We start from the raw sequence: 19,001 nt of genomic DNA, 5'->3' as shown, positions 1-19,001 counted from the left end.
CCCCTCTGCCACTGTCATGCGGGCATGCTAGGGTTGGCTGGAGTGATGAGAGACATGTGAACTAGAGCCCAGTTGCACCAATCTCCCCAAGCAACAGCCAGCCCACCCCCAGATACATGAATGAGCCCAGCCAAGATCCCAGATGCATGAGCAATAAACTTATTGTTACAGGCTACAAAATTTTGTGGTTGCTTGCTATGCAGCATTTTGGGGCAACAGAGGGGGTGACATAACTGGGAAAGGGCAGAGCACCTTCTCTTAGAGACCTGCTTACTGGTCTTTTTTGTTGTTGTTGTTGAAGTCTGTGAGCACAAGGCCCTGCCATTACTGCTGGTGCTACCCTCGTGCTGGGATTTGTGAAAGGATAATCGAAGTCAAAATTAACAGGGTTGCCTCTAGATTCATGACAAGGGGGAGGCGTGGAGCAATGAAGTGGAATAAGGCTTCATTCCTGCCTGTGAAAGTTTGCATTTTAGGTCTCCTTGTTGGAAGGGACAAAAGTCACTCCTAATGTTTACCACGATTGAGGCATGAGGAAAAAGGCCCAAGAAGAAGGGAACCATTCCAGTTGCTTCTTTGATACTCTTAACCCATCAAGCTCCCTGCCTAAAAGTGGACTTAACTCTTTTATTATTATAATTCAAAATAAACCTGTTTTGGCAGCATTATAGGAGGATGGAGGCCACAGCATCCACTATGTGGATGTGTCAGTCCTGGCAGTAATCCTGGCAAACAGAGCTCGTTTTCCAGAATGCATCGAGCGAGGACAGAGGTGCAGGCTATTTAATCTCTGCTTCCAAATCATTGTGACAATTACCACTTTTGAGGAAAAAACTGCCTCCAAACAAAACTGGCCCTTCAAGTAAGTGGAGCATTTGTTCTCCCCACCAAGTATCAGAAACTTTTCCAAGAGCCACTTATTTTTTTGTGTCTCGCACAGTCCCTATCAAAATGCAAATACCCCTGGGAGAGGTGAGCTCTTTGGCCTTCACTTGTCAACACTTTGGGAATGGAAGAATTATTTTACTAAAACAGCTGAACAAAAGAAAGGCAACTTGTTTGTGTAATTGTTCATTTTGTCTTCCCCAGTGGACTGCACGCTCCAAGAGGTCTAGGACCGTGTCTACTTTGTTTATCCATCTATTTCCAGAGTCCAGGACATATAGGATTGCCTGCAAAAGGAAAGCGGAAGGGAACAGGAGCCTGGGTAAGGGAGGAAAGAGGTTAACTAAGGACCCGCAGAAAAGGGTAAAAACGCCGAAAATTCTCAACGCAGCATTTGCCCTTATATTAACTAGTTAATGACGTCAACATATTTACTAGGCTCTTACTATGCATGCATGGGAGGGAGGGGTCTCTAGAGTAGGAGAAAGACAGAACCCCCCACCCTCTTACCTTAACCCGGTGTGGTTCTTTGAATTTTTACTGCTGTGTACTCCAAGAAAGGCAACACGACAACCAAGGCCAAGAAAATTTCCCTACGGGGCCTTCCACCGATTCCATGCTTGACACGTGATGTACTCAAAGCCCTCAGCCTTTGGGATTGAAACATTCAGAATGAGAATTCCAAAGTGACCAAGATGACAAAACAAGTTTCAGGAGGGCGCTCCGTTTTTTCCTAGTTTCCCACCTCCCACCCCCAGCTCAATGGCTTCTCAACCTTTAATGCGCACGTGAATCACCTGGGGATCTTGTTAAATATGCTGATTTTGATTCGATAGGTTTGGGGCGAAGTCTGAGCTGCTGCGTTTTTAACACGCTCCCAGGTGATGCTGATCGGCTGACTCGAGGACCACACTTTGAGTGTACTAGGGACTCGAGGTCTTCACCTCCAGCGCCAGGTGTGTGTGTGCCCATGCTCAGCTTTCCGGATCGGTGTCCCGCACGTCCCCGGCCTTCCGCCGGGAAGGGAGGAGCCGGGGGCGGAGCGGGAGGAGTGGCGCGGGCCCCGAGTGGGTCCTGCCGGAGATCACCTCGGCCCCTTGGAGAGGCGGCCGAGCTGCGGCGGCGCAGGAGGGGGCGGGTTCGGCGAGGGCGCGGCCTCTCGGAGGGGGGAGTACGACGCACATCCCCCGCGCCCGCCCGGGCCACTCGGGAGCTTCGCGGCAGCCCGGTGCCCCACTTGGCAATCCGCTCCGTGCTTCTTCCTCGCGCCCGCCTCCTCTAGTCACCTCCCGTCTCAGCCTCCCTGCTCCATCCCCGCCGCATCAACGGCCAGCCGAGCGCCTCCGTGAGCGAGAGGTGGTGCGCTGGGCTGCAGGGCGCGCCCTCCAGCGGACCCCGGCCCGGCATTGGGGGGCACGGGCAGCAGCATGGACACCAAGCGCTGCTTCGCCAACCGCTTCGATGACTACCAGGGCAGTCTGCTGGCGGGCCAGTGCGAGGAGGCGGTGGCGCCCTTGGTCACCGCCACCATCGAGCGCATCCTTCAGGAGCTGCCCCCGCTCGGGGGCGGTGCTGAGGCCCGGGGGGCGGCGGCCGCGGCCAGCAGCTGCCAAGGCGGGCTGTACGGCGGCGTGGCCGGGGTGGCCTACATGCTCTACCACGTCTCGCAGAGCCCGCTCTTTGCCGGGGCCCGGGAGCGCTACCTGCGCTCGGCCAAGCGCCTCATTGACGCGTGCGCCCGCGCCGAGGAGTGGGGCGAGCCGGACGCCGACACCCGCGCTGCCTTCTTGCTCGGGGGAGCGGGCGTGTACGCCGTGGCCACGCTCGTGTACCACGCCCTGGGCCGGTCCGACTACGTGCAGCCGCTCGGCAAGTTCCGGGCTCTGTGCGCCGTCTGCGCGCCGGTCTCCTTCCTGGAGTGCGGCTCGGACGAGCTGTTCGTGGGCCGCGCGGGCTACCTGTGCGCCGCGCTGGTGCTCAAGCAGAAACTCGCCCAGGAGGTAAGAGGCAGCCCCGGCCGCGGGGGGGCGCTCGCCGCCTGCCCGGCCCTTCCCCGGACTCCCGGCTGCGGGAGCAGCGCCCCCGGCTCTTCTCTTTCTCTTTGTTACTCTGTCTGGCGCTGTCGTTTCCTCAGTCTCCAGAGGTTCACCTCCTGTTTTTGTCCGTCTTCCCTCCTCTCTTTTTCAGTCTCTCATTTGTTGGGATTCCCCGTCTTTGCGCTTTGTTTTACACCGAACGTGGCATCTCCCCAGATGCGCCTCTGCCCCAACAGCTTCCTGGAGGCCCTTTCAAGTGAGGGAGAAAAAAACAAAAACCTTGAAAATGAAAGGGATTTCCCTTCCTTTGACCCTCTTGTCAAAAAGCTGAAGCACCCTCGAATGTTAAGAGTATTGGAAGTTTGGGGGGGCTGGTTAGGCTATCATTGTTCGAATCGCTAACGTGGAGGTAAATGGCTTTGGCGACCGCCCCCCACCCCCACCCCGCGCGCGCGCGCGCCTCGGTCTGTAACCCAGAATTACTGCCCAGCTGCGGGTCTGATGTGCTGACTGTGGTTGCTTACTCTTAAGTTCATTTCAGGGCTCTTTTAAAATGCCTATCTGATGGGGGTGTCCTCTTTTAAATGCATAAATGTAGACAGAAGTTTACCCCATTGGAATCGAATGTGCAGTTTTCATTCTAAAACGCGTAGATAGGATTGTCTAGACGACAGCGTGCTTAATAGGGCAGGTTTTCTTAATGAATAGCTTTCCAGTGGCTCCTTGAAGTGAATTGGATTTCACAACTACATATGGGTTTGGTTGTTTCTTTTTTTTTTCCTGGATTCACTTTGAATACAGCATGTGGCTATTAGAAGAGAATGTGCCAGTTCCTGTGGAGTAGGGGGGAAAAAAATCCTCCAAAGGATCATAGTAACTAGAACTGAAAGCGAGGCATTTTCATTCATAACCCAGTGGAGCCAAATATTGTTCTAGGGAGGAAGTGACACATTGAACATGACTTTATTTGGGTGAAAGAGGCGTTTGAAGAAAAATTAAAGGTACACAGTATTTTTAAAGTGTAATTAACTTAGATAACTTCTAAGATAACAGAGGCAGACTTGATTTTTTTATTTATAGCAGGTGAGGTTGATCCAAGTGAGAAAAACATCACTAAAGACTGTGCACTGTGTTAGAACGGCAGCAAAGATCTGTGTGACAAAGTTGTCTTGAAATAGTTCACTCTGCTTCTGAGTCACTTATCTGCTAGCAGTTCCCCAAGAGCCCTTCCAGTTGTGTAAAACCCTTCAGAAGGCCACAGGGCTATTTACATATCATTTGCATTACATTTGCATCTGCTCCTCAGACCTTGCTGTCTGGTGGTAGGCAATTTTCAAATTCGGGGGTTTTTTCCCCCCCTGCTTTCCCTTTTTGTGCCTTGGGGCCTTCTCTCCAGAATAGAGTGGCAAAGAGTGGGAGACCCATCAGGTCATACAAGTGGAAACAGACCTCAAGGACTCGTTGCCCCAAAACTGGTGGCCCAGGGCCAGCGGGCAACGCTGATCCAAAAAGACATTTATTAAGATGTCTCTGCTGCCCTCCTGCCAAACCAAATCTGTCTTTTAATACTAATCAATTTGAGGTGCTTTGGCCCCTACTCCCAGGAGACAGAACAAGTTCTGAGGGTTAAACCACTGCCCCCCCCCCCCAAAAAAACAGCTCTTAACCTGAGCAAATAAGCTAGTCTCAGTGCCAGCCTCAGCTGCAGTAATCTGAGAAATTCAGGCTTGAAAAGTGCAGGGCAGGGGCTAAGCACGCCTGGCTGGAAGCCCTTATGCGGGGAAAATAAGTCTTCTGCGCCATCCCCACTCCCGCATCCTAGCCAGCATAGGGCTTTGCCCTCAGTAGATCCATAAATGTTGATTAAATTGAGTTGCCAACTTCTGTCATTTCTCTATAAATAATCTGTTATTGTGTCCTGGGTTTCTTTCCTTCCAATGTCATTTATATTTACTTTCCTCTGGCAATTCCCTCAGTTATCACCCTAGTCTAGATCCTCTCCGCACTACTTGGCTCAGCTTTCGCACCTAATAAATCAATGAATGAATGAATCCCCATTTACTGGGATTAGTGCAATATACTCAGCTGGATTCTCTCAAGCCATTACACTTATCTCTTAGAAACCAATCTTAAAAGCACTTCATTATGCCATTTCCCCACTCAGCATCCTGCAGTGGCTCCCTATTACCTTTCCTCCAGTGACTTCTCATCTTTCTCAGAGCTTTAAAATGGCCGAGAAGGCCCCACATGATTTGGCCCCCCTGCATACCTATTACACTTTTGCTCACTCTGCTTCAACCACACTGGCCTTCTTGCTGTTTTAAGCATTTATTTTCTCGGGGTATTTGTACTCGCTGTTCCCTTTGCTTGGAGTACTCTTCCCCTAGCTATTTTTATATATATCTTTGACCTTGTATAGGTCGCCACCTCATCAGTGAAGCCTTCCCTGTTCACCCTCTATGAAACTGCAACCTTGTCCCCCGACTTGATGCCCTTTACTTGTTCCATTTTGCTTGTTTATGTCTTTTCCAATTAGAAGGTAAGCTCTATACATGTAGAGTTTTTATTTTATTGCTATATTCCCATCGTTAAGATGGTACCTGGGACATATTCAGGTTCTCACCTTTTCTTTTGGGATTATTGCAAATATTGTTTATGGCTTGCTTTGCCACTCATTTTGAATGGTGACCCATTTATCAATATTTCCTTTATGGTTGTGCTTTTGGTGTCATACTGGTAGGAATATGTCCTATTGGTAGGAACTCTTTCCTGCCACCAAAGTCTCAGTAAATATGTGTTGCCTGAATAAATGAATACCACTTTCTTGGAAATTTTGCCTCAGATCAAGCTTAACCTTTAGACTGGTGCTTGTTAAACTTGAACTTTCACGGGAATCACCTGCAGATCTTGTCAATAGAATATGGACTGATTCAGCAGGCCTGGCATTGGGCCTAAGATTCTGCATTTCTCACAAGTTCCCAGGTGATGCTGCTGGTCCAGGGATCACACTTTGAAGAGCAAGGCAATGCCGTGCTGCATAGGTTTTGGCATACCAGTCATGTCTATTAAGCTATGTATGCTATAAGACACCATTCTCTGAAGCTTGATATATTTTTTTATAAGGTTGTAGTTGAGAATACTGATTATCCTATCATGCTTTCATTATAAGGACCCACAAGGGGAATGTCTCTCAGTACTTAGAGTACAGAAATAGTTGTGCTCTTCCTGGAAATTGATTTTTTTTTTAAATCTTCAGAATATGTCACATAACTGACATGTTTCTCGCTTGAGGCTGGCTACTAGGAAGCCTATGGCCAGAATTGCCCACATAAGCTGGTGTAAAGTGCCTTATATACTTCACACTAGCGTTTAATTTGGGGTTTAAATTTTTTTCTTCCTTAGTCTACCCTTTTTTGACTTGTCTTCCTTCCACCTGATTTTATTGTTTGCATTGATAAGAATCGGAGATGAGAAAACACATGTGTCAATGTACGTAGAGAGACAGCAACAGGAAGAGTCACTCTAACCAGGTAATATAGTTTTGTTCAATTTGGCTCTCCTGAAAATACTCAAGGGAAGTAGTTTTGATGGTTTGTTAAGCAGATATCCTTGAGCAATGGGGCACTGAAGTCCTATGAAATCATACCATAGAAACTTATATTGGGTCCATTCTGCTTTCCAGATGGGTGAAAATGTAGCAGGGAAAGGAATTTAGAAAGAAATGGTGGAGGGATAAAGGGGAGGCCTAGGGACCACGGTTAAAATAATAACTTTGCTGCTGGATGACCTTGGACAAATAATTTAACATGTCGGAGCCTCAATTTCCTCACTTGTGAAATGGATGAATGATAGCTTCCTTTTCACTTAATTCTGTCGTTAATTCCTTCATTCCATGAATGTCAGGTTTTTACACGTGCCAGGCCCCTTGCTAGATGCCAGGACTTAGTAGTGAACAAAAGTCAATATAATTATGTTGTGGCAAGTGCTCTGAAGGAAGTAAACAGGAAATACCTGGGGACGGGGCAGGATAGGAGAGGTGAGGGGTGCTGCTTGGCAGACAGTAGCGAGGAAGACGTCTCTGTGGAGGTGATGTCCTGGTTCATCACTGAAGCCTGAGCACAAAGCTGCTGCTTTAAGAGCCGGCATTCCAGGCAGAGGAGACAGCAAGTTTGAAGCCCCCTGAGGTGGGAATCTGCTTGGAGATTTCAAAGAAATGGAAGGCTGTCTGCATAATGGGTGCAGAGTGAGCTAGGACTAGAGGGATGGGAGAGCCCCCAGCCAGGTAGGAGCCTTGAGCCAGCTCAAACCAGATCCTGCAGAGCCAGGTCAGTCAGGAGTTGGGGCTTGTTTCAGGTTTAAATGGTTATGTCTTCATCTTACCTTTAAAAAAGATCACCGGGTTTTCTGCATGGACAGCAGATTGAACAGTCACAAGGGGCACTAGTTTCAGGGGGCCTAAACCCCTTTTGTGCCAAGGACTCCTTTGTAAATCTGGTGACGCCATCGATACCTCTTAGAATATCATTTTTAGGGGCATAAAATCACTTAGGATTACAAAGGAAGCCAGTTACCAAAACGTTTAAAAAATTGTGATGAGTAGAATTTGTGTTTATTAACACGTTAAATAAGATTTTGCAGCAAGCCTAAGGATTATGGTACCTTTGAAAGAGTGATGAGGGTCAATGATATTTCGAGCTGTCTTCAACAACTGCAGTGTGATAGGAATATAGCTGTGATTTTTATAGGTGGCAAAGTCACAAGTACTTGGGTGGTTTGTGGTCTGCATTTGTAATGAAAGGAAATGCTAACTTGTTTAAATGAGATTTGAGGAAATACAGATGTGATTTTATTTCCCCAGCCAAAGGGGGCTGGTCTGGAAGTTGCTGTGGTGACTCACTTTAGATAAAGTGCCTAGTATTAGTGCTTGGCACACAGTAGCTGCTTAATGGAATCAATGCTGTTCCGTTTTGCATCTACTAACAGAAAATCAAAGTGATTCTGAACATCCTATAGAAAATCGTACCGAATACAAGGAATCTATCTTCCTGCTGTAATTATATATATCTATTGCTAGATTGTTAATTGGGTCTTGGGCTCATTCCTAAGGCAGGTGGTTGGCAGCTGTGTAAGTGGGGATGCTTTTAGCTGCAAATAATAGAATGTCCAATAAAAAGTGATCTGAATAATGGGAACATTTATTACCTCACTTTCTAAGGGGTGTAGAGCTAGGCCATTACAGATTGGTCCAGCAACTCGAGAAAGTCATCAGAACCCAAGCCCTTTCCAACCTTTTTCTCTGCAGTTCTGTGTAGGAGCCTCCTGCTCTCTAGGGTTGCAGGATGGCTACTGTCATTCCAAGCATTATGTTCCCATACAACTAAAGTAGAAAGGAAGGGTCTGAGGCGTTTTTCTTGCATCTTTAAAAAAAAATCATATAAAACATTTTATACTTGAAGAATTTCCCTTCTGCCTTATTGTCCAGCACTTAGTCACTGGCCACTTCTGGTTTCAGGGGAGGCTGGGAAGACTAGTGTCCTTCATTTTTAACCTGGATCATTGAATGCACGTTCTGACAAGAAAGAGGAAGAAGGAGAAGCTGTTGAGTGGATACCAAAATGTCTGCCTCCTGACGCCCCTTGGCAAGGTCTGTCTTATGACCTCCCACTTCCTTGGCTGTTATGAATAATGTTGTCACGAACATGGGGATGCATACATCTCTTTGAGATCCTGTTTTCATTTCCTTTGGATAAATACCTAGAAGTGGAATTGCTGGATTGTAGTAGGGTAGTTCTATTTTTACTTTTTTGAGGAACCTCCAGACTATCAATTTACATTTCCAGCAACAATGCACAAGGGTTTCCTTTTGTCCACATCCTCACCAACACTTGTTAGTTCTTGTCTTTCTGATGATAGCCTTCTAACAGGGGTGATGTAAGATCCTATAGTGGTTTTGATTTGCATTTCCCTGGTGGTTAATGATGTTGAGCACCTTTTCATGTACCCGTTGGCCATGGGTGTGTCTTCTTTGGAAAAATGTCTATACAGGTCCTCTACCCATTTTTAAATCAAGCTGTTTGTTTTGCTATTGCATTGTATGGAGTTGTTTATATATTTTGGATATTAGCTTCTTTTTCAAAATATATTTTGCAGATGTTTTCTTCTATTCCATAGGTTGCCTTTTCATTTTGTTCATAGTTTCCATTGCTGTGCAGAAGTTTTTTAGTTTGATGTAGTCCCATTTACTGATTTCTACTTTTGTTGCTTGTGCTTTTGGTGTCCTATCCAGAAAATCATTGCTAAGACCAATGTAAAGGAGCGTTTTCTTTGTTTTCTTCATGTTTCACAGTTTCACGTCTTATGTTTAAGTCTTTACTCCATTTTGAGTTAATTTTTGTGAGTGGTGTAAGATAGTTCAATTTCACTTTTCTGCAAGTGGTTACTCAGTTTTTCTAGCACCACTTACTGAAGAAACTATCTTGTCTCCATTGAGTAGTCTTGGCTCCCATGTCAGATACTAGTTGACCACATATGTGTGGATTTATTTCTGGGCTCTTGATTTTTCTTTCATTGGTCTTGTTTTTATGCCAGTACCATACTGTTTTGATTACTCTAGCCTTGTAATATAGTTCAAAATCAGGAAGTGTGATGCCTCGAACTGTGTTGTTCTTCCTTAGGACTGCTTTGACTATTCAGGGTCTTCTGTGGTTTCATGTCTGGTTTCATGTCTTTTAGTATTTTTTCTAGTACTATGTTGACTAGGCATGGTAAGTGTGAGCACCCCTGTGTCTTGTTCCTGATCTTAGAGGAAAAGCATTCAACCTTTTATCATTGAGTATGATGTTAGCTGTCATCTTCTCTTATATGGCCTTGATCATGTTGAGGTATGTTCTTTCTATACCCAATTTGTTGAGAGTTTTTATCGTAATTGGGTGTTGAATTTTGTCAAATGCTTTTTCTGCATGTCTCAAGATAATCCTATGATTTTTTTTGTCTTTCCTTCTATTAATGTGCTATATCACATTTATTAGCATATGTTGAACCATTTTTGCATCACAGGGATGAATCCCATTTGGTCATGTTGTATGATCCTTTAATGTGTTGTTGAATTTGGTTTGCTAGTATTTTGTTGCACATGTTTGCATCTTTAGTCATTAGGGGTATTGGCCTGTAGTGCCTTTATCTGGCTTTGGTGTCAGGGTAATGCTGTCCTCATAAAATGAGTTGGAAGTGTCCCCTCCTTTTCAATTTTTTGGAAGAATTTGAGAGGATTGACATTCTTTTTTAATTGCTTGGTAGAATTCTTCAGAACCAGTTGGTCCTGGTCTGTCTTTGATGGGAGATTTTTGATTACTGATTCCATCTCCTTACTCCTTATTGGTCTGTCTAGATTTTCTATTTCATTTTAAAGATTTTATTTGACAGAGCACAAGTAGGGGGAGTGGCAGGCAGAGGGAGAGGGAGAAGCAGACTCCCTGCTGAGCAGGCACATCTCCTTGTAGGTTTAAGAACTCTGTTAACAATCTGTGAATGAATGCATGGATTCCTTTTTTTCTTCTTGATAAATATAATTTTGCACTATATATACAAGGGTTTTTTTTTGTTTTTTGTTTTTTGTTTTTTTAGAATTTCTTTAAAGGCCCAAATAGACCAAGTTCCAGCAGTTTTAAATTAGTTCATAATAATAGAAGAGACACTTTATTACATTGCCAGATCAGATAAAAAACATGATTTTGTTGTTTAAGGAACCACTCCCATTTTAGAATCATTTAATTAAATTTACCTGTGTGATATAAAGTAGTGCTGCCCCCATTTTAAATTAATTTAAATGGAAAATGCTTAGACCTTTTCCTTTTTCTTTTTTATGATACAGTGATTTAACCTCAGTAATGCAGATTTCCTTAGAATTTATTTATACCTTTTCATCTATTAAATACATTCCACTAAAATCTAAGCTTATTGTTTGCATTGTAATTATTTGGCGAGAACATGGCTTGTAATTTTCTTATTACAGAATAAATTGGGGGGAAACGTGCATAGTAAAAATTCTTTTAAATGGATTGAATTTTTTTGCCAATAACTTAACCTCCCAGTGTTCTATAAGAGGTTGTTTTAATGGAATTTCACTGTATTTATTGACCTCTGAATGTGAAAATGACAGGTTGTATTAATTTTTTATTAACTTGGCTGTTTTCATTTTTGTCGGTTAATTTAATGAGTGATGTTTGTCATGTGACTGGCCCCTACAAAACGCACAGATTTCCTCCATGTGGCAGGGAGGTCCTTTAATATCCCCACATGGGGATGGTCTCTTGGTAAACTGGCCAACAATCTGTGGTGTGGTCAAGCAAGTGTTTTTCTTCATGATTGACTTTCACTGATTGATCTCTGACCTATATTCATTAAGTACAGTGCCTTGGATGTTTGGTTTGTCCCAAAGAAAAACATGTTTCCATGAATTATTTATATATAAGTACCACTTATCTTTGCCTAATTATTTTCTTTATGGATTGAGTTACTAGGGAAACCCACCAAGTTAACAGACTCATTACTTTTGGGGTGCTAGCCACTTGGACAAGTTAAATTTTCAGGAAGTCATTTTGATCCATCTTTTCGCAAGCTGAACAAGAAAGTATTTTGTTTAAGATCAGGTTTCCTTTTCTGAATAGCTTTACCCATCCAACAACCCAGACAAACAAATGACTTTGACACGTTGAAGTGTGAGTGTTGCTACCTGGGCCATAAAGAAGCTGTTTCTCAGATGAGAGGCAGTCTTACAGACTTGATGGGTGAGAACATCATCTAAATTAGAGGTGGCAAAACAAATATTGGTCATAGCACTATGTGCAGTTAGCTGTCACTGTGCCCATCTGCTGGCTCCATTGCTTTGCATGGAATGGATTTCCTGTGCTCAGTGGTGTGTTGAAATCTGGTGTCCATGGCAACCAAAACATCACCAATCTCAAAGCACTCACTATGGGGACCAGCTGAATCTCCACTTATACAATGACTTTAGGAGGGAGCCACATTCCTAACAGACTTTACAGCTATCTAAGGCTGAAGAGATCCAGCACTCAACCAGAAAGGAAGTATTATCCTCATGCACATTTCAATAACATAACCTTACTGTTTGAAATGTTCTTTCCTTGTGAGGCAAAGAGAATTGCACGTGCATCACAGATTGCAACTGTTGAAATAGGTTGGACTCTCAATGAAGGCAGTTTAATGAGCAGAGCTTCCAGAGTCCGATAGCTTTGGGATTGGATCCTGGCTCCACCACAATCGTTGGTTGACCTTAGCCAAGTTTCATAGCATCTTTGAGGCTGAATTTCCTCATGTGCGAAATGTAGTACAAGCAGCACTCACCTTATAGGTGTGTTATGAAGATCCAATGAGAATGGGCACGTAATGTGCTTAGCAGAGGGTCTGTTAGGCACAGAGTAAAGACTCTAAGTCAGCCATTATTAGTGTTTTCAGTATGCTTACTGTTAATGTGAAGCAAGACTCTGTGCTGGCTAAATAATATAGGTATGGTTTTTGGACATTCAGCCAGTCTGTCTAACGTTCCCTGTGGTGGCATTCAGAGCTGCTCTGCCCCCGATCACAACAGCAGAGCTTTGAGATCTTCACACAGAGGCCGTAGGGCTGGAGGGAAACCTCTTTTGCTATGCCACCCAGGAGATGAAGGTGAGCAGCTCAGAGAGATTGTGTGTCAGAGTAAATCGAGCGGCTGGTCATCAGCCCTGAAAGACGAACCTATGCGTGCTGCCCTTTGCACTTTGCTTTCTCTGGGAAAAGGGCTGTTCTTTTCTCTTCTGAAAATTTCAGGCCCTTTGCAGACTTATTCTAGGAATTGGCTTTCCTGTGTCTCTGACTTGTGCTCCTCGGAGTAAATCGCCTAATTGGCTTTCAGCTACTGGAAATTGCTATGCAAGTGATGGTGGAATGTTTCTTGGTCTGTTCCCCCAGAATCTGAGTGGCAGATTGAGCAAACTCTCTTAAGTTGTCATCTTTGCTTCTAAGGATCATTTGCTTGCATGGCACTCATTCAGAATTTGAGCCAAATTTCAATAGTTGTATCCCTGGTGAAGTGACAACATCAAATGAGTTTTCCTCAGCAAATGTTCCGGATCATGTATATTTGGTAGCTTGTTTCAGAAAAGGATTAATACAATTAACGATTCTTTCAAGTGTTTCTTAAGCTTCTGGGCCCAGAACTTACGTTTTTTTCTTGCATTAATGCACTTTTCTATTTGCATTTCAAGACTATGTAGTATAGGCTCACTGTCAATTCTACAAACTTATATCAACATTTTACTCTTTAGCTCCTAACTCCTGTTTATATTCATTTATATCATGATCTTAATATTTATATTGCTCTAATAATAAAAGGATAATTGTGACTTCCTCCTATCACTAATCATTGAGTGGTTATGTATATTCATTAGTTCTGCCTACAGTCTTCAATACCACACTAACTGGCTCTAGGTCTTGGCCTTCATCTTTATGGGGGTCTGTTCTATTTGTCTCTGATCTGTGGCCTTCGGTCGGTATTTCTCACATGTGAGCACACATTAGAATCCCTTAAAGGGCTTGTTATAACACAGATGGCTGGGCTCCATCCCTAGAGTTCCTGATTCTGTAGGTCTGGAGGGGGGGCCTGAGACTTTGCACTATTAACAACTTCCGGATGCTGCTGCTCATTTGGAGACTACATTTTTAGAACCACTGCCTTAGATTATTCCCTTAACCTTGAGCAAACATCTCAGAAATGGTGAGAACTAGGTGAAGGCATAGTGTGATAGTACCACAAACTTGTTATCACCACCAGAAAATAACTCAAAAGGACAGGACTTCCTGTATGACAGGCACTGTGATAAGCATATTGTAGGACCTATTATGTGACTCAGAGGTTCAGTAACTTCCCTGTCATCACACAGCTGGTAAAGTTGTTTAACCCATGTTTGACTATAGAACTGCTTCACTTCTAGGGCTTTAAGTCAGGTCAGACTTCTGCATGTTTTTCTACTAACATTTACACTGCTAAGAGAAAAGTGAGTTATACCTAAGACATTGGGAAGAATAGACACTATGAAGCTGAAGGTGTCACTGAAGTATAACTTAAAATTGAATAGAAATGGCAGTACAGGAGAGTGTTCTACAATTGTCACAAACTTCCAGAAGCCACGGCTTCCTGGAATGCTAGAAACGTTCAGGAATGGGAGGTTCTCAAAACCCATGGTAGTGTGGGGACTTGAGTCAGGTCTGAAAATGGAAGAACTAGTTGCAAGTTTGATAGAATGATTAGACATCTAGATCCTTTCCCAAACCCATGCAACTAGATGATGATATTAGGCTAGTTCTCCAAAAGCTGACTCTGGGCTGTAGACTGATGTGGAAGTGCTTCATTAAGAAAGTGCTTCTAAGGGGCGCCTGGATGGCTCAGTCGTTAAGCATCTGCCTTTGGCTCAGGTCATGATCCCAGGGTCCTGGATGGAGCCCCGCATCAGGCTCCCTGCTCAGCGGGGAGTCTGCTTCTCTCTCTCTCTCTCTCTCTCTCTCTCTCTCTCTCTCTCTCTCCCTCTCCCCCCCTCCCCCTCTCTCTCTCTCTCCCCCCCTCCCCCTCTCCCCCTCTCTCTCTCCCCTCCTCTCCCCCCTCTCCCCCTCCCCCCTGCTCATTCTCTCTCTCTCTAAGAAATAAATTATTTTTTTTTTTAAAAAGTGCTTCTAGGAGAAACCAGTATGGGAGGAGTGGGGGCAAGAGCAAAGTGCAGGAAGCCAAGCAAAGGTGAGATTTAGGCTGAGTCCCAGCTCTGTCTCATCCTGTTAGGGGAGCTCTGCAGTGTAAATTATATCACAGGGTTTGTCCTGACTAGAGCACACTCTCGCACCAGTGATTCACTAGAGCTGGGGGTGTGGGCTGTCATCTTCACAGGTATGTCCACTCTGTTGGCATGTGTCCACTGTGGCTCTTGGAGCCTAAAAGTTGGACCCTGGAAGAAGGCTGCAGGCCTTCTAACAGGGTTGTTAGAGGGTTGTTAGAAGTAAAACATATGGACATGGTCGGGGGGAAGTGGATTCACAGACTCAGTGGAGAGGATCGAGGGGATTGGGTAGGAACACCCAGTTTGTGTATGGGGGCCCTCCAGACCTTAGTAGAAGCCTTGATAATCACTTTCTTGACAGACTGAATTAGAGAAGTTCTGAGCTTTGAGGGCCAGGTCACAGTCAAGGGCAGAGATGAGGTACTTTGCTGAAAATAGCAACATTACATGCTGAATGGTGAGACACACACCCCCACCATATTACACGCCTAGCCTCTCAACCCAGCCCCCAGCACACTAGCAGACACACTCACCCACCAAGAGTGGGCAGGCTGAAGGACGGTCTGTGGTTGTCAGATAGATTCAACAAAAATAACCACAAATACTGACATTTGTAGGTGTATCCCCTCCCAATGACAAAGCAGTTACACTGCCTTGTCACCCTATAGTCAATGCCACCAATTGGCTAGCACTCTTCCCCCACCCCAGGTTCCCAATGAGCTTTTTAGGTTGAGACTCTTAAATAGGACCTGTCAGAAGACATTTGAAGAAAGCATCTGATGTGAAACACAGTGATCACAACATATAGGAAAGCCAAACTTGGGGTAAACAGTTAATATTGGGAGCAGAAGAAAACTTCCTGAGTGCCCAAATCTATAATTAATATTGCCAGAGAGGAAAGAGATCACATGTATGAAATAAAGGCAGGATGTTATTGAAAGCAATATTCTGAGGACAGAAAGAACTCTTCAGAATTAAAAATATGATGGCAGAAGTAAAAATAATTCAGTAGAAGGATTAGAATATTAAATCGAGGGAATGTCCCTGAAAGTTCAGCCAACAGACAATGAGACTGATAAAAAGAGAATAGACTAATTAGAGAAAGTCCAACCTCCGTCTAGTAGTCCCAATAAACAAGAACAAAGTAAATGGAAAGATGACAAAAAGGACTCAAAAGCATTTTTCACAGGTGCAAGATTTGAGTTGTCAGATTTCAGGGGCCCACCAACACGTTGGATGGAAAAAGAAGAGATTGTAAAGGCTTCCAAGGATAAAAGCAAAACTGGTTCCATAGAAGGATTAGCATTGGGCTTTGAATAGCAATTTAGGAAGCTACAAGACAATGGAGTGAGGCCTCCAAAATTCACAGAGAAAATTACTTATCAGCCAGAATTCTATAGCAACCAAAATGATCAAGTGTAAGAGTAAGAAAAAAATAACCTTGCAAAATCTGAAAAGAAAAATCAAAACATTTTTTTCTTTCAAAACATTCTTTTTTCTTTCAAAAGCATTAGACAGAAATAATCTAGCTTCACAAGACATGTGTTAAAAGAACTTAGAGGCCAGAGGTTGTAAATAAACCAGCAACCATCTGGAACACTGCAACAACTTTATAACTGGTAAAAATATATATATATACATAGATAGATACCTATCTATATATATATAAAATATTGGTCCATTGTAAAGGGGGACTGAACCAAGAAATAGGAAAATGCGGGAATCTCAAAATCTGGAGCCACAGTGCAGGTGAAATGATAGGAAACTTCCAGAGTGATGGTAAAGACAGCCCCAAATGACAGCTGGGTATCCAGCCTTGAAGGCAGCCAGTGAGTACTGAAGCAGAGCTACAGCTGGGATGTTGCCAAGAGGAAAAAAAAAATAGAAAGCTTACCTGATGTGTTTGGATATACCTAGGGGAGTTTTGTAGGTCAGTTGGAAAGTTTGGGTGTGCATTTATTACAGACAGAAAACCGAACAACATAAAAACAAAAAGCAGTTATTAACTGTGAGGTGGGATAAACTAGGAGAAAGGAAATGGTAATCATTGTACCCCGTTTTGCTGAGTATCGATTTAACCAAATACTGTTTTGGTAAAAGATGTAATATAACTAGGGTGTTTGAGAAAGGGAATGTATGTATGGAGAGGTAATAAGAGCTAAATCTTCATCTTCCATGTTAGGAGATTAATAGCACCTAAAATGGAAAAGCCAGGTTATAGCTGTATAAGAAGAAATATGAAGATAAGTAGCAAAAATACAAGTGTTTTAAGTTTTTGTCTCAGAGGAACAGAATGTGGATGGAGAGGGGTGGGGGGCAGGAGTCTGATATTATTTTAAGGAACTCTTCCTTTTTTAAGCTACGCACATGTATTTTTTTGAGAAATATGAATACCAAGAAAATAACTTTTTTAAATTAAACTTGTGCTTTTTAGCTGGACTTCTCCATATTCTGTTCTGTTCTTCACATTTATGCTGTTCCTGCTCAGTGATTCAAAAATGTTCTGAGAGAATATTTATGGAATGTTACCTAGTAATGAAATAATGTGATCATTTATAGGTAAAGTTTGTGAACAAATTCTTCCTCATCAAAAATATGGCTTGAGGGCGCCTGGGTGGCTCAGTTGGTTAGGCGACTGCCTTCAGCTCAGGTCATGATCCTGGAGTCCTGGGATCGAGTCCCGCATCGGACTCCCTGCTCAGCGGGGAGTCTGCTTCTCCCTCTGACCCTCCCCCCTCTCAGGCTCTCTCTGTCTCATTTTCTCTCTCAAATAAATAAAATCTTAAAAAAAAAACAAAAATATGGCTTGATATATCCTTTATATCCTTAGAAGTCATACTAAATTAGGATGTAATGATACTTGATTAGTTTAAATGGTCGAATAGCTTTGTGTCAATTAAAATCTTCATCTGGTTCAATTTCATGTGCCTTCCTTGATAAAGTATTGAGGAAAATGAGGATCAGAGCTACATTTAAGCTTCTACCCCAGAAGGAGAGGAGAGAACCTAGTTAAAATAATTAAAAGTGAAAAGATGATTAGAATACAGTAAAGACTGGCTGAACCACTTACATAAAACAGAGCAGGAATAACATTTTTTTTCATGGCAGTGTCTCTAAGATGCTCCAAGATCCTAAAATGCTTCCAAGTTATTGCAACCAATGGTAACTAATAATTATATAGAACATTAAGTCTGCTCAGTACTTTTCACATAAACTGTCCCACTTAATCCTCACAGTATCTCTTCGAGTTAGATATTATTCCATTTTTGGAATAGAAAATAGAAAACGTTGCAGAGAGGTTAAGTAACTTTCCCAAGGATATTAGGGTTGATAAGTAAGATAAAGATAACATTTCCAAGCACAATACTTTTGATAGGAACTAACCAGTTGGAAAGAGACAAGAGATATAATTAGAGTTTACCTATGGGACTTACAGCTCCCAGTTGATAAGGGACTGAATCTAGTCTAGAACTCATGTTCTTCTCCAAGGTCGTGGTCTTTCTGCTGCCCTGGGCTGGTGGTACCATTAGTGTTAAACAAAACTCCCCATTCACTAAATATACCGATAAATGTTAACCAAATGGCAGATAAGTGTTGCAGTTTATGGAGAGAACCCTTGAGGGAGTTGGCAGAGCCTCAAAATCTGTCCTGGAGATTCAGGACTGAATTAGTTGCTCACTCTCACCCGCCCTCCACCTCCGATTCCTCACAGCAGCTTGAAAACTCAGGAGGTGTCTGGAAGTCTTTCATGTACAGGTGAGAAGTGCCCAAATTGAGCATTGTCAACTGTAGTGTGATGCTCAAGACCAGCACGGATGTTAATGAGTGAGGATCTAACGTAGATGGCAACTTGTGAGATAAATAATCCTTAGCAGAAAGTTTCTAATACCACATTTGTTATTTTTGTGAGTTGCCTTTGTTATTTTTCTCACAAGCCTTTTTTCTTAATCGATCCCTTTCCCCCCGGCATCTCTGCTTGCCCTTCTGGGTGTACCGTTCACTGCACATTTCATGTTTGTTTTCATCCTACACGTTTCGAGGGAACCTTTCCTGCAGCATACCTGGGGCAACTGTGAGCCGCTAATCTCCACTCCCTTACTACTACTGAGCTGAATAATAAGCACATGCCTGGCAAACAGAAGATTCTTAATACTTACTGAAGGAAGGAGAGAAGAAATGCTTTTAATTTTATGAAAGTAAATAACCCCCTTTATTTGAGGCTCCAGAAGGAGCAACCCACGTTGTAAAAGCAGCTCTT

The 19,001-nt window shown here is 43.4% G+C and overlaps 1 protein-coding gene across 1 annotated transcript in view; it reads left to right on the top strand.

The window, feature by feature from the left end:
* Window positions 1–2,297: 2,297 nt before the first annotated feature.
* LANCL3 (LanC like family member 3) overlaps window positions 2,298–19,001 on the top strand; it is a 90,292-nt gene continuing 73,588 nt past the window's right edge. The window contains exon 1 of the mRNA XM_028113543.2: window positions 2,298–2,885. Within this exon, the coding sequence (XP_027969344.1) occupies window positions 2,313–2,885 (573 nt within the window). The 5' untranslated portion in view covers window positions 2,298–2,312. The remainder of the gene's footprint in view (window positions 2,886–19,001) is intronic.

Source organism: Eumetopias jubatus, unplaced genomic scaffold (genome assembly GCF_037043125.1).
Source record: "Eumetopias jubatus isolate StellerSeaLion01/CBP00866 unplaced genomic scaffold, mEumJub1_p1.0 scaffold_11, whole genome shotgun sequence".
Lineage (NCBI taxonomy): Eukaryota > Metazoa > Chordata > Mammalia > Carnivora > Otariidae > Eumetopias > Eumetopias jubatus.
This window is presented reverse-complemented; position numbering and strand designations above follow the sequence as displayed.